At 40.4% G+C, this 13,970-nt stretch overlaps 1 protein-coding gene across 4 annotated transcripts in view; it reads left to right on the plus strand.

Moving 5' to 3' along the window:
* Nucleotides 1-954: 954 nt before the first annotated feature.
* Nucleotides 955-13,970, plus strand: part of MED1 (mediator complex subunit 1) — a 36,255-nt gene continuing 23,239 nt past the window's right edge. For all 4 annotated transcript variants that reach the window (XM_084862394.1, XM_084862397.1, XM_084862395.1 and 1 more), the window contains exons 1-5: nt 955-1,198; nt 3,577-3,683; nt 11,376-11,454; nt 13,469-13,523; nt 13,632-13,764. In XM_084862394.1, coding sequence (XP_084718520.1) covers nt 1,174-1,198; nt 3,577-3,683; nt 11,376-11,454; nt 13,469-13,523; nt 13,632-13,764 — 399 coding nt within the window. In that variant the 5' untranslated portion in view covers nt 955-1,173. The remainder of the gene's footprint in view (nt 1,199-3,576; nt 3,684-11,375; nt 11,455-13,468; nt 13,524-13,631; nt 13,765-13,970) is intronic.

Consider the following 13,970-nt stretch of genomic DNA (forward strand, 5'->3'; position numbering starts at 1 on the left):
TCCCTTTTCTCTCCATCTCAGGGTCCTCAGGAAACTTGCAGCCAAGGGAGCAATAGGCAGTGGCAGCTCATTCTGGGCTAACCCCCCTGAAACTGTCTCTGAGGCCTGCTTTTCTCTGACTTCCCAGTGACCCAAAGCAGCCCCACCTCGGCTCATTTCGTTCCTATGACGTTTCTAGAGAACAAAAACAGCCCCACCTAGATTCTCTCCTATTGCTTCTTCTATCCTAATCCTTCCTTGTTCACTGTCCCCAGCTTTAATAAATGTACTCTCAAAAACAAAACAAAACAAAACAAAACAATAATTCTCACTTGGGCCCTGGCCGGTGTGGCTCAGTGGATAAAGCATTGGCCTGTGGACTGAAGGGTCCCAGGTTTGATTCAGGTCAAGGGCACATGCCCAGGTTTCAGGCTCTATCCCCAGTGGGGATTGTGCAGGAGGCAGCTGATCAATGATTCTTCCTCATTATTGATGTTGTTGTTTCCTCTCTCTCTCTCTCTCTCTCTCTCTCTCTCTCTCTCTCTTTCTCTCTCTCTCTCTCTGTCTCTGCTTCTCTGAAATCAATAAAAATATATTTTTTTAAAATTCTCACTTGGATAAATGCTCTCTGTTCTCCATCAACTTTAAGGTTGCTAGGCTCATATTATATGCTATTTGAAACATACTTTTATACTAAAAAAATATTTGTTTACTTCTTGAAGTGCAAATTTAACTGTGCTCCGTATTTTATCTGGCAACCCTATCAATGTATCCCAACGATATGCATCGTATCTATGAGATGTGTCAGGAGCTGGGCCACCTACCACCAGCCAAGCACCATTCCTAGCTGCAGTAAGGCAACCAAAACCTATGGGGAAGGCTCGGTTGGAAAAAATCTCGCGAGAAGCACACCATTAATCCTTTTCACGATAGCTCGGCGTCCCTCCCTCTTCCTCTCTCTCGCGGGATCACGGTTAATCTCGCGATCTTTGGGAAGTTCCGTTGGGGAAGATGGCGGCGGCCGGGAGCACCCTTCTCTTCTGGCCGCCAGGGACTTCAGACTGAGCTTTCTCGGGAAGAGTGGGGACTGCTGGGGCCCTGCCTCCTGGGAGCCCCAACTCACTCGATCCCCCCGTCAGTGGTGGGGAGGAGCTTACCCAGTTGTGTAGGAGTCAGGCCTTCCCCACTGTCAGGATGAAGGCTCTGGGGGAAACCGAGGGTGAGTGATGGAAGGGGAAAGCAGGGGGGCGCGACGCATCTGGGGGGAGCCAGTTTGTGAAAGGAGCTGGGGGGCCGATGCCTTCGCGGAGGCCACGCCCTCCCGGGCGCAGGGTCCGTGGGGCGGCATTTGTGTGAGTTTTAGATTCTGACTCCTGCCTTCCCGGATGGTGGAGAGCCCCGGGCTTGGTGGGGATGGGGACTCCCAACTTCTGGGAAGGTTTCTTGCTTAGCTAAGGGCAATCAGGGGGGCCTCAGGGCATTGGAATCCTGAAGTTGGGGAAGACCGGGCGAGTGAATCTCAAACGTTTGAATAATGACATAAGAAGAGGGATACCGAGCTGTGTGTCAGAGTCCTGGAGGATGTTTGGGCGTGAGGGAAATGACTAGGTCCTTATGGTTTATTAAAAGCCAGCAGTTCCCTGGAACGTCACCGTGTTCAGAACCTGTACTCTTGTGTGTGCGTTGATTTTCATCCTTTCCATGACTGGACCAATTCAGAACTGAAAAATAGCTTTTCTGTGGAACCTGACTTTGATTCCCTAAAGTTACTCCAATTTTAAAGTGCTTCCTTCGTATTTTGGACATAGTTTTTTGTTACTAATTCTGCTCACTGTATTATTTGTACTTGTTTTCTCCACTTTATATTGAGCTTTGTATATCAGAGACCTTGCCTTACTCATTGTATAGTTTCTAGGACATAAATAGTTGCTCCAAAAATGTTTGACTTGAACTTTCATATAATGATATTTCTCAGGCTCCTCAAGGAAGAGAAAGGGGTGTTTTTTGCAGGAAAAAGGTTCACTCCTTGGGTGCAGAGGAATGACGTGTGTAAAATGAAGCAGGAATTTTGTCTAGTTTGTTCACTGCCATATCCCCTACCATATATTATACAATATGCTTGAAGGAATGAGTCTTGAAAAGGGGAATTCCTAGAAATGTGTCCAAAACTGTAAACTGGCTGAAATAGCCCCCAAACCAGTTTTCCAGAAGAAGACAGTATTAGAGGGAGGAGCGTGAATCTTGATTTAGAAGATGTCACTGCCTCAACTCTGATTGCTAACATTCTATTCATTTTAAAAAAATATTTTTATTGATTTCAGATAGGAAAGGAGAGGGAGAGAGAGATAGAAACATCAATGATGAGAGAGAATCATTGATTGGCTGCCTCCTGCACGCCCCTTACTGGGAATCGAGACTGCAATCCGGTTATGTGCCCTTGACCAGAATCCAACCCAGGATCCTTTAGTCTGCAGGCCGACGCTCTATCCATTGAGCCAAACCAGCGAGGGCCTATTCATTTTTCAATGACATCTTTTTTGTAACATTCCACAACTAATAAACTTTTCCTCCTTTGAATTTCAATTAATAATGCATCTTTTTGTGTGTGTGTGTGTGTGTTTTCCTTTTAATAAGAAATTTTATTTAGAAAGTTACAGAAGTAGTATAATAGAAGTGAGCTTACTGGACTGCTAGGCTCAGGAAACAAGTTACAGAAGCAAAAGAAGGACTTTTGGAGCTTGGGAGAGGGAAAGGCAAAAGTAACGGGCCTAGGGGATGGGGGAGGGAGAAGGAAGGGAAGGGACAGGCTTGGGCCTGCTCCCCATAAGGAGATCAGCTGTGTACCTGTTTTTAAGAGCATATCTCATTTTGCTTTATGTGATAGTTATTTCCACATTAACTTATTCACATCTTTTCACAGATGTTATCTCAGGCATATTGTGTTTTTGCATTGCCAGTCATCTCTAGCATAGACCCTTGCTCCTCCTAAGCAGTACAAGAATTCTCAACAGGAGCTTTTAGGGCAAGGAGATTTGTACACCCACTGATTTCAGGAACCAGTCTTTTCTACCTTTCTTTTACCTCTGCTAGAAACTAATTCTTTAGCTATTGACATCTTCCCTCTCTCTATAGTTATAGTTTGAATTCAAATAGGAGAAATCTGAATGACAGATCTCTTAAAATTATGTAAAAAGATGAGCAAAGTTTATATTTTTCACATTAAAAACCAACTAACCATAGTAAGGCCATATTCAAATGTGTACTCTACCTATCTCATCAAGGGGTATCATACATTTCATGAAATGATTTTGTCACTAAATTGTAGTCCTGATCTTGAAACATAATTAGAGATGGTTCTTTTTGGTTCTAATTAAAAGTTTGAATAGAAAGCTCTGTGGTGTTCATTAGGTTAGGCCCATAATTTATGTGTCTTCTTGTCACTAAAAATAAATTATTTGTATGTTTTGAAGTAAATGATATTGAAAAGTATTTTAACTGAGTTTTTACCAGGACGACATATGGGAGGGTTGTTTGCAAGAAAAACTATAAGGTCTTGAAAGAAGAGTTTCTAACAATGTCTTTTGATTTATATTGTAGAGTCGGAAAAGCTGAGTAAGATGAGTTCTCTCTTGGAACGGCTTCATGCAAAATTTAACCAAAATAGGCCTTGGAGTGAAACAATTAAGCTTGTGCGACAAGTCATGGTGAGGATTGTGTGTGTGCTTTGATAATTATTTAATAAGCTACATTCCCTGTGTCAAATTTTTCAAACTAATATAGTGTGTCTTTTGTTTTATTTGTCATAAAGTTGATAGCCACTATGTATTCAGGTGTTTTAAGAAATCTACCTAAGCCCGGCCTGTGTGGCTCTGATTGAGTGCTGATCTATGAACCAGGAGGTCACAGTACAGTTCCTGGTCACGGTACATGCCTGGATTGTGGGTTCGATCCCCAATGTGGGGAGGCAGCCAATCAATGATTCTCTCTTATCATTGGCTAGAGGCCCAGTGCACGAATTTGTGCACCAGTGGGGTCTCTCAGCCTGGCCTGTGGGATCAGGCCAAAACCAGCTCTCTGACATCCCCCACGGGGTCCCCGGGTTGTGAAAGGGTCCAGTCCAGGCAGAAGGACCCTACCAGTGCACAATCGGGGCCAGGGATGGACGTGGGAGGGCTCCAGGGCATGTCCGGCCAGTCTTACTCAGTCCTGATAGGCCAGACCCCAGCAGTAAGCTAACTTACCAGTTGGAGCATCTGCCCCTTGTGGTCAGTGAACATCATAGCTACTGGTTGAACAGTCAACCGGCATTGGCATATTATGCTTTGATTGGTTGAATGGCCAACTGGATGACCAGGCACTTAGCATATTAGGCTTTTATTATATAGGATGTTTCTATCTCTCTCGCTCTCCCTCCCTTCCTCTCTGAAATCAATAAAAAATATGTTGTTTTTTAAGAGTCTCATGCTCTACCGACTGAGCTAGCCGGGCACCTATATATTGTTTTTTTTAAAAAGAATCTACCTAAGAAGGAGACATATTTATAAAATTGTATTAATCATAAGTTATAGTACACTGAGGTACTTTAGGCAAAGGTGCTAAGAAATACACCAATAAACGACTGGGAAAGAGACATTTATTCTTCACTTCCTATTAAACTTGCTACTAATGTGATAGTACTTTCATTGTTTCTATAATAGGAATTGAGTTTGCAATTCATTCATTTTATATATATATATATATATATATATATATATATATTTATTTATTTATTTATTTATTTATTTTTTGCAATTCATTCTCAATTTGTTTCACCTGTTCACTCCGTCCACCTCTTTTTCTGCAGTCGTACTACTCCTTCTGAGTCATTCAGCATTCAGCAGTATGTTGAGCCCTTAGTTAAATGGAAGGCAGGGAGTTGGGACGTGTAGGGGGTGGATGTTAAAAGTTCATCCATATGATTCTGTGGTAATCAAGTGATGTAGGAAAACTTTACTTCTCTGTGTTTACCTGGGCAATAGTTATATGGATGTATTTACTTTGTGATAATTCATAGATCTCTTCAGATTCGTATACTCTTCCATATACTTCAATGAAAGTACCCTCTCTCCTCCAAATCTTACTCTTTGTCCAGAATAAGTTCAGTTTAGTAGATTTATTAGTGTTTAAAATGATCAGCACTTGCAAAATAACTGAATTTGTAATCAAAGGCCTGTGTTTTAGGCTTGACACAAGTGATTATTACTTATATGACCTTGGACAAATTATTTAATACTAAAGGCCCTGTTCATGAATTTGTGCACTAGTTGGGTCCCTCAGCCTGGCCTGCGGAGATTGGGCCGAAACCAGCTTTCCGACACCCCTTCGAGGGGTTCTGGATTGCGAGAGGGCGGTTCTAGGGATGACACATCCCCGACTCGGGCTCCCTCCTCTCTGGTTCCGGGTGTATCACCTGAGAACCACAGCTGTCAAGTCACTGCAGCTCGGCAGCTCTTACATTGAGCATTTGCCCCTGGTGATCAGTGCATGTCATAGCTACCAGTTGGATGGTCACTTACGCTTTTAGATAGATATAGATAGATAGATAGATAGATAGATAGATAGATAGATATAGATATCTGAGTTTGTTTTCTCATTTGGAAAATAGAGGCATACAATTCAGTTTGCTTTTTCACATACAGTAAGTCCTTAGTTAACATTTATTGGTTCTTGGAAACTGCAACTTTAAGTGAAATGATGTATAGTGAAACCAATATTACCATAGGCCCGTGGTTGGCAAACTGCGGCTCACGAGCCACATGTGGCTCTTTCACAAAATACCATGGCCTGGGTGAGTCTATTTTGAAGAAGTGTTGTTAGAAGAAGTTTCAGTTTTAAAAATTTGGCTCTCAAAAGAAATTTCAGTCATACTGTTGATATTTGGCTCTGCTGACTAATGAGTTTGCCTACCCGACCACTGCCATACGCTTGTTGATATACATAAGAGTTAAGTTCCTATGGCATAGTTCTGATCACAAAACATCACTGAAATTCTTAATAAAGACCCAGAAAACTTTTTTTTTTTTAATATATTTTATTGATTTTGTACAGAGAGGAAGGGAGAGAGATAGTTAGAAACATCGATGAGAGAGAGTCATCAATCAGCTGCCTCTTGCACACCCCCTACCGGGGATATGCCCGCAACCAAAGTACATGCCCTTGACCGGAATCGAACCCGGGGTCCTTCAGTCCCCAAGCTGACGCTCTATCCATTGAGCCAAACCGGTTTCGGCATGACCCAGAAAACTTTTAATATTAAACATCGAACCCTAGTTGGTTTGGCTCAGTGGATAGAGCGTCAGCCTGCAGACTGAAGGGCCCCAGGCTCGATTCTGGCCAAGGACACATGCCTGGGTTGTGGGCTTGATCCCCTGCAGGGGGTGTGCAGGAGGTAGCCAATCAGATCAGTGATTCTCTCTCATCATTGATGTTTCTATTTCTCCCTCTCCCTTCTTTGAAATCAATAAAAATATATTTAAGCTGAAACCGGTTTGGCTCAATGGATAGAGCGTTGGCTTGGGGACTGAAGGGTCCCGGGTTCGATTCCGGTCAAGGGCATGTACCTTGGTTGTGGGCAGATCCCCAGTAGGGGGTGTGCAAGAGGCAGCTGATCGATGACTCTCTCTCATCGATGTTTCTAACTCTCTATCTCTCTCCCTTCCTCTCTGTACAAAATCAATAAAATATATTAAAAAAAAAATATATATATATATATATATATATATATTTAAAAATATTAAACAAAAATGTGAGCTATACATCCATTTAAGAAATATTAATGAAAATAAGTGAGATAATATTTCCAATTTGTTGGAATAAATTTGGGGTCTTGGGTGGCCAGAGCTTATCCCGGTAGCTCAGGGCTCAAGGTGGGAACCTACCCTGGACATCATGCCATTCCACTGCAAAGTGCACACACACTCACACACACTCTCACACACTCACACACACTCACACCCTCAGTCAGATGGGGGCAATTTAGACATGGCAGTTAATCTAATGTGCCATTGGGACATGGGTGAAACCCAGAGAAAACTCACATAGACATGGGTAGAATGTGCAAATTTCACACAGTGGCCCCAGCCAGGAATCAGTTTTTGTTTTCTCAGTGTTATAATGAGATGAAGATACTTGAGGACCTGCTATAGTTCTGTTGTATGGATCAAATCAGATAATGGATATTAAAGTGTCAGGTTGCTAAATACTTTTTAACTAAATTCTACAAATATATATGCATCTTCTGGCTCAAGGTTGTGTACATAAAAGGTATTTCAATTGCTCTGGCCAGTGTGACTTAGTTGTTGGGCCTTGTCTCGTGCACCAAAAGATTGCCTGTTTGATTTCCTGGTCAGGGCAATCTATCGTTATGGATTAATACCTGGTGTAGGGTGTGCAGGAGACAGGCAGTCAATATTACTCTCTCACATTGTTGTTTCTCTTTTCTTCCCCTCCTCTCTCTCTAAAAATCAATAAAAATATTTTAAAAAATGTTTTAAATAAAAGAATGGCAATTTTTACAGTCTGAGGACTCAGAGATTGTAATTTTTAAATTTTTACTGGGAGTACAAGGCAGCCATATTCTAGTTTGAAATATGTGCTATATAAATGATATTGTTATTAGAGAGACATTATGAGACAGAGGAATTTCAGGTGGCCACTAAGGACCCCCTTTTATGGGGGATACCAGTGCTTTGGTTTGGTTACCATAACTTCTATTGTCTACTTTTCACTTTTGCAGATTCAGAAACTTAGCTTTACTGCTATATCGAGACTTTGAATTGTTTACGACTGATATACTAACAAAATCTTAGTAGATTAACATGCAAATCAGAATGCCAATTTATTTATTTACAACAGAGGGTCTATCTTTCCAGTTACCAAAATACTATATTCATTATCCAGAGTGCCTCCTTGCATATTCAAGGTACAAGGGAAGACAGATTATTAATTAATCAGATGTTTGTTTTGTGAAATTGGAATTACAGTGGTGCCTCGCATAAAGAACGCCTCGCACAGCGAACGCTGCACACAACAAACTTCATTTCATGATTCATACAACAAACTTCGTTTCACACAACGAAGTCCCCCGAGCTTCCACGACCGCTTTGCCCGAGCTTCCACGACTGCTTTGCCCGAGCTTCCACGACTGCTTCTCCCGAGCTTCCACGATCGCTGCCGATGTATTGCATCCTTCCGCGCAGGCACTGCAGGCAGTCGTTAGTCACTGCGCTTAACTTAAGCACGTATCGCAGCAATCGTTCTTCATTACGAATTAAATCATGCACGTATCACGGCAGTCATCCTTTTAAGTTAAACTCAATATTTTTTTTATATCATGGCTTCTAAAAAAAGCAGGAAGGTGATTTCTGTTGAAATGAAACAGGAAATAATTAGAAGGAGTGAATGTGGGGTAAAACAGTGTGACCTCGTCAAAGAGTTTGGCCTCAGCAAGACCACCATTTTCACCATTTTGACAAATAAGGATGCAATCAAATCAGCCAAAGTAGCCAAAGGAGTATCAAAACTATTTCATGAAAAACATAGGTCTTCAATCCACGAGGAAATGGAGAGGCTATTAGCGATTTGGATTAAGGACAGGCAGGTGAAAAGTGACGTAACAACCCAAGATATTATCTGTCACAAAGCCAAGAGAATTTATGACGATCTAAAGAAAAACGTCCCTGGAAGTAGCAGCAATCAAGATAATGAAGAAGAATTCAAAGCCAGCAGGGGGTGGTTTTTTAGATTTAAGAAAAGGTGTGGAATCCACAGCGTTACTATGCATGGTGAGGCTGGCAGTGCTGACAAGAAAGAAGCAGAAAAGTTCTCTATTAACTTTCAAAAATGTATTAAGGATGAAGGATACTGCCCACAACAAGTGTTCAATGCCGATGAAACGGGTCTTTTCTGGAAAAGAATGCCGAGCAGAACCTTCATTACAAAAGAGGAGAAGAAATTGCCAGGACACAAAGCCATGAAGGACAGACTTACCCTTATGTTTTCGTCTAATGCCAGCGGAGACCTCAAGATCAAACCTCTATTGGTTTATCACTCTGAAAATCCAAGAATTTTCAAGAAAAATAACGTTATTAAGTCCAAACTGCCCGTCCATTGGAAGTCCAATCAAAAAGCCTGGGTGACCCAAGTTATCTTCAACGAATGGATTCTGGAAACCTTTGCTCCTGCCGTGAAGAAATTCTTGCTGGAAAAAGAACTGCCGCTCAAAGTCCTTCTGATACTTGACAATGCCCCTTCTCACCCAAAAGACCTAGAGGAAATATTGCAGGAAAATTATCCTTTTATCAAGGTGCAGTATTTGCCACCAAACACCACATCCATTCTTCAGCCAATGGATCAGCAAGTTATTGCGAACTTTAAAAAACTCTACACTAGAGCCCTCTTTAATAAGGTGTTTGAAGAATGCGAGTTTGGTGGAGACAATATGACTGTCCGAAAGTTTTGGAAGGAGAAATTTGATGTCCTTATGGCAATACGACTTATACAGAAGGCCTGGGAAGAAGTGTCACAAAGGACCCTCATTTCTGCTTGGAAGATGCTTGTGCCTTCCTGGACCCAGGAAGAAGCAGTAGTTGATGACACAGAAGTGGTGAAGGACATCATCACAGTGGCCCAAAGGTTGGAATTAGAGGTAGAGGAAGAGGATGTAGAGGAGCTTATTGAGGAACATGAAGAAGAGCTGACAACTGAAGAGCTCCAAGCACTTCTGGTCCAGCAACAGGACAATGCTCAAAGGCAAGCGTCATCTGATAACGAGGAGCAACAATCAAACAATCAACCAATCCCAACTGCTGACATCAAGAACATCCTGGTCAAATGGAAAGCAGTTCAGGAGTTTACCAATGCCCACTATCCGGATTCAGCTGAAGCAAACAGGATCAATGATCTTTACTCCGATACTCTTGTCCGTTATTTCCGGCAGATGTTGGAGAAAAGAGAAAAACAAACGACTTTGGACAGGTTTTTCATGAAACCATCGGCCAAAAAGCAGAAAATGGATGAAGATGTGCAAGATTCGGTAGACTCTACTTAGTCTGTCTTAAAATTTAAAAAATGTGTGTTTTTTTTTAAAAAAAATTATGTTTTTAGATGTATCTAAATAAAAATAATAACAAAAAATTTATCTTTTTTTATGTCATCTTAGCATATTTTATGCTACAGAACGAATTATTTTTTTTAACATGTATTGTTATGGGAAAACGCGTTTCACATAACGAACTTTTCGCATAACAAACTTGCTCCTGGAACGAATTAAGTTCGTTGTGTGAGGCACCACTGTAGATTAAAGAGAGGAATTAGGACATGGAAAAGCCTGAAAAACTATCCTTATATCATAAAACTGTTCACATTTCTGGGGATTCTAATGTTGTTCAGAGAAAAACTTCTTCCCTAGATGGGGTTAGAAAATGTATGCCAATTATTATTATTTTTTTTTTCTTTGGGAATCCCTTTTCTGGACTACGCAGTCTTTTACTTTGACTACTGTGCGGTTGTATACTTAGAATAATTTGGGAATTGCCAAATCTTGTGAGCCACCCCATTTAATTGAGTAAACTTTAGGATGTAGTTATTTCTACAGGAGGCTGATCTTATTTATTACATTTTGATTCTTCCTAATTTCCCCATTGAAGTTTTCTTACTTTATTTTTTTTATCCTCACTCGAGGATATGCTTTTTATTGATTATTCAGGGAGAAAGAGAAATATCGATGTGAAAAACATCAATCAGTTGCCTCCCATTTGTGCCCCAACCAAGTACCGAACCTGCAACCTAGGTATATGCCCTGACCAAGAATTGAACCTGCAACCTTTTGATGTATGAGACAATGCTCCAAACAACTAAGCCACCCAGCCAGGGCATAGTTATCTAGTTTTAGATCTGGTAATACCTTTTCCTTTCTTCTGTATAGGGATATGGATATATCCATGTACTATGTGAACTTTTTTCCTTTGGCTGGATGGACAGAGCAACAGTTAAGAATATATTTTTTAAAAGTCTATAGACTAGAGCAGCGGTCTCCAACCAGTGGTCTGTGGACCACTAGTGGTCCGTGAGGTTCAGAAAGGTTGGCGGCCGCTGGAGCAGTGGTTGCCACCTGGTGGTCCCCGGACTACTGGTGGTCCATGAGGTCCGAAAGGTTGGCAACTGCTGATCTAGAGTATAGAGGGAATAGAGAATATATTCTACATATTCAAATATATGGAATAGATTCGAGCCAGGGCTCAAGTAGATACAGTCTGTAGAGTATCCTGAGGTATTACAATTAGGATAATAGATATGCTTATCTAAAACACTGTTAGCTTGGTTAATTTTTACCTCAAATGTTTTCACACTTAATACAGGAGAAGAGAGTTGTGATGAGTTCTGGAGGGCACCAACATTTGGTCAGCTGTTTGGAGACATTGCAAAAAGCTCTCAAAGGTTTGTAATCATCTTTGAAATATGCTGATTTCTTAAAACCACCTGTTTAAGAAGGACTATTTTACACTTACACTAGAAATATAAATTGAAACAGGTCAACTTTCTATGCTAGGTTTTGGTTTTGCTTTTATTATGGAATTGAGATGCACTCTTAGCTGATGTTTTGAGACATTTATTTTGATCCTATTTCAAAGGCTGGTAGAGACTCAAAAAGATAATTGATGAAGCATAACTATAGATAGCAGGGGAAAGTTATTGTTTTTCACCTTTACATGCTTTCTTCTAATTAATTTTCAATAAGAAAATGGACATTTTAACGCTAAAAAAATTTTACTGTGTTTCTAGACAATGTTTACAGGAAAGCAAACATAAAATTTAAATTGTGAGCTTGATTAGTCATGCTTATAATTACCCCCACCCTTTTTTTTTTTTTTTTTTTTTTGTGAAATGGAAGTAAAAAAATATTTTCCTCTGATGCACCACAATGAAACTTACTCAACTGAAAATTGGTTAATTTTTTCATTGTGGTAAAATATTCATAACATAAAACTTATCATTTTAACCATTTCAAAATGTACAGTTCATTGGCATTAGGTACATTCACATAGCTGCGTATCCATCGTGACCATCTATTTCTAGAACTTTATCATCTTCCCAAATTGAAACTGTGTACCCGTTAAACAATAACTTCTCATTTCCTCCTCTCCCCCCTTTCTGGCAACTACCATTCTAATTTCTTTCTGTAAGAATTTGTTTTATAATAGTAGAATCATAAAGTATTTGTCCTTTTGTGACTTGTTTATTTCACTTAGCATGATGTCTTCAGGGTTCATTGATTTTGTAGCATGTATCAGAATTTCCTTTTTAAGAAAGCTGAATAATATTTTAATGTATGTGTATACCACATTTTGTTTATTCAGCCATGATCAACACATGGGTTATTTCTACCTTTTGGTTATTGTAAATAATGCTGCTATAAACACTTGCGTATTTATATATTATTATTATTATTTTATTATTTTAAAAAGTGGGTTTATTAAAGCTGGGACAGTGAAACAAAAAAGGGCTTAGGATAGAAGAAGCAATAGGAGAGAGTCTAGGTGGGGCTGCTTTTGTTCTCTAGAAATGTCACAGGAACGAAATGAGCCGAACAGGGCTGCTTTGGCTCACTGGAAAGTCAGAGAAAAGGGGCCCTGGAGACAGGTTCATGGGGTTAGCTGTCCATTGCTCCGCTGATTGCAAGTCTTGTGGGGACCCGAAGAGTTTAGGAAATGCACACCTGAAAGGGAGAATGTCTGTTTTTATGTTGGTTTTGATGTTAATCTTCCTTAGTCAAACATTAGCAGATAACTGTATCTTCTTTAAATTAAAGGTAACTGTCCCAAATGAAAAAGGGAGAAGAGAAAGATCCAATAGTTTTTTCAAGTATATTTTTAAAAATTGACTTTAAAGAGAAGGGAGAGAGAGAAACATTGATAAACACCCATATGTTATCTCCCATATGCGCCTGACGGAGGATCTAACCCTTAATCTGGTTATATGCCCTGACCTGGAATTGAACCTTTTGGTGTACTGGACAATGCTCCAACCAACTAGGCTATACCAGCCAGGGCTCAAATAGATTTTTTTTTTTTACCTTTATTACTACTGCATAGGCTAGGGGTGTCGAACTCAATCAGAGAAGGGGCCAAAATCTAAAATCCAGCCTAAATCGCGGGCCGAATGGTTTACTGAACAGTCATAAACTGACAATGTCATAAACTGACAGCGGAGTGCAGTGATGACAGTGCGGTGCGGGCCACATTGCAAGGCCTGGCGGGCTGGATTTGGCCCGCGGGCCTTGTGTTTGACACATGTGGCATAGGCCATAGCTAATCCTTACCAATGACCTTTGTGCAAATTGTAAGCATTCGAACTATTGAATGTGTTTATCACTTTGAAAGGATGGTCTTTGAAGAATACAATTTAAATTATTTGGAGCATCCTTTGATTTCCTTTTTTCACCCTTTCATAGTAACATCTTTACCCGCAATGACTGATCGTTTGGAGTCTATAGCAAGACAAAATGGGTAAGTAGGCAGAGTATCTGTAGGCAGAACTGTTTAACTTAGTGTTGACTTTGGGTGGCTTCATTTATGTGTCTTCTATTAATTTTTGTTTTGATTTGTTCCTGCTAGACTGGGCTCTCATCTCAGTGCCAGTGGCACTGAATGTTACATCACGTCAGATATGTTCTATGTGGAGGTGCAGTTAGATCCTGCAGGACAGCTTTGTGATGTAAAAGTGGCTCACCATGGGGAGAATCCTATGGTATGTGTTGTCGATATTTCACTGGAATCTGTGGGGTTTACTTAGGACATTAATTTTAAAATGAATTGTTGGGGTTTGAAATAGCTTGCGGTTAGTGTTTTCGTGAGCCACTGTAGAGGTGATGTGATAGGTTACAACCTCAGTAGCTTTAGAATAGGATTTAGAATAATATGGGTCCATCACTAACATCATCCGAAAGCTTTAAC

This window comes from Pipistrellus hanaki (genome assembly GCF_964339955.1).
Source record: "Pipistrellus hanaki genome assembly, chromosome: 16".
Taxonomy (NCBI): Eukaryota; Metazoa; Chordata; class Mammalia; order Chiroptera; family Vespertilionidae; genus Pipistrellus; species Pipistrellus hanaki.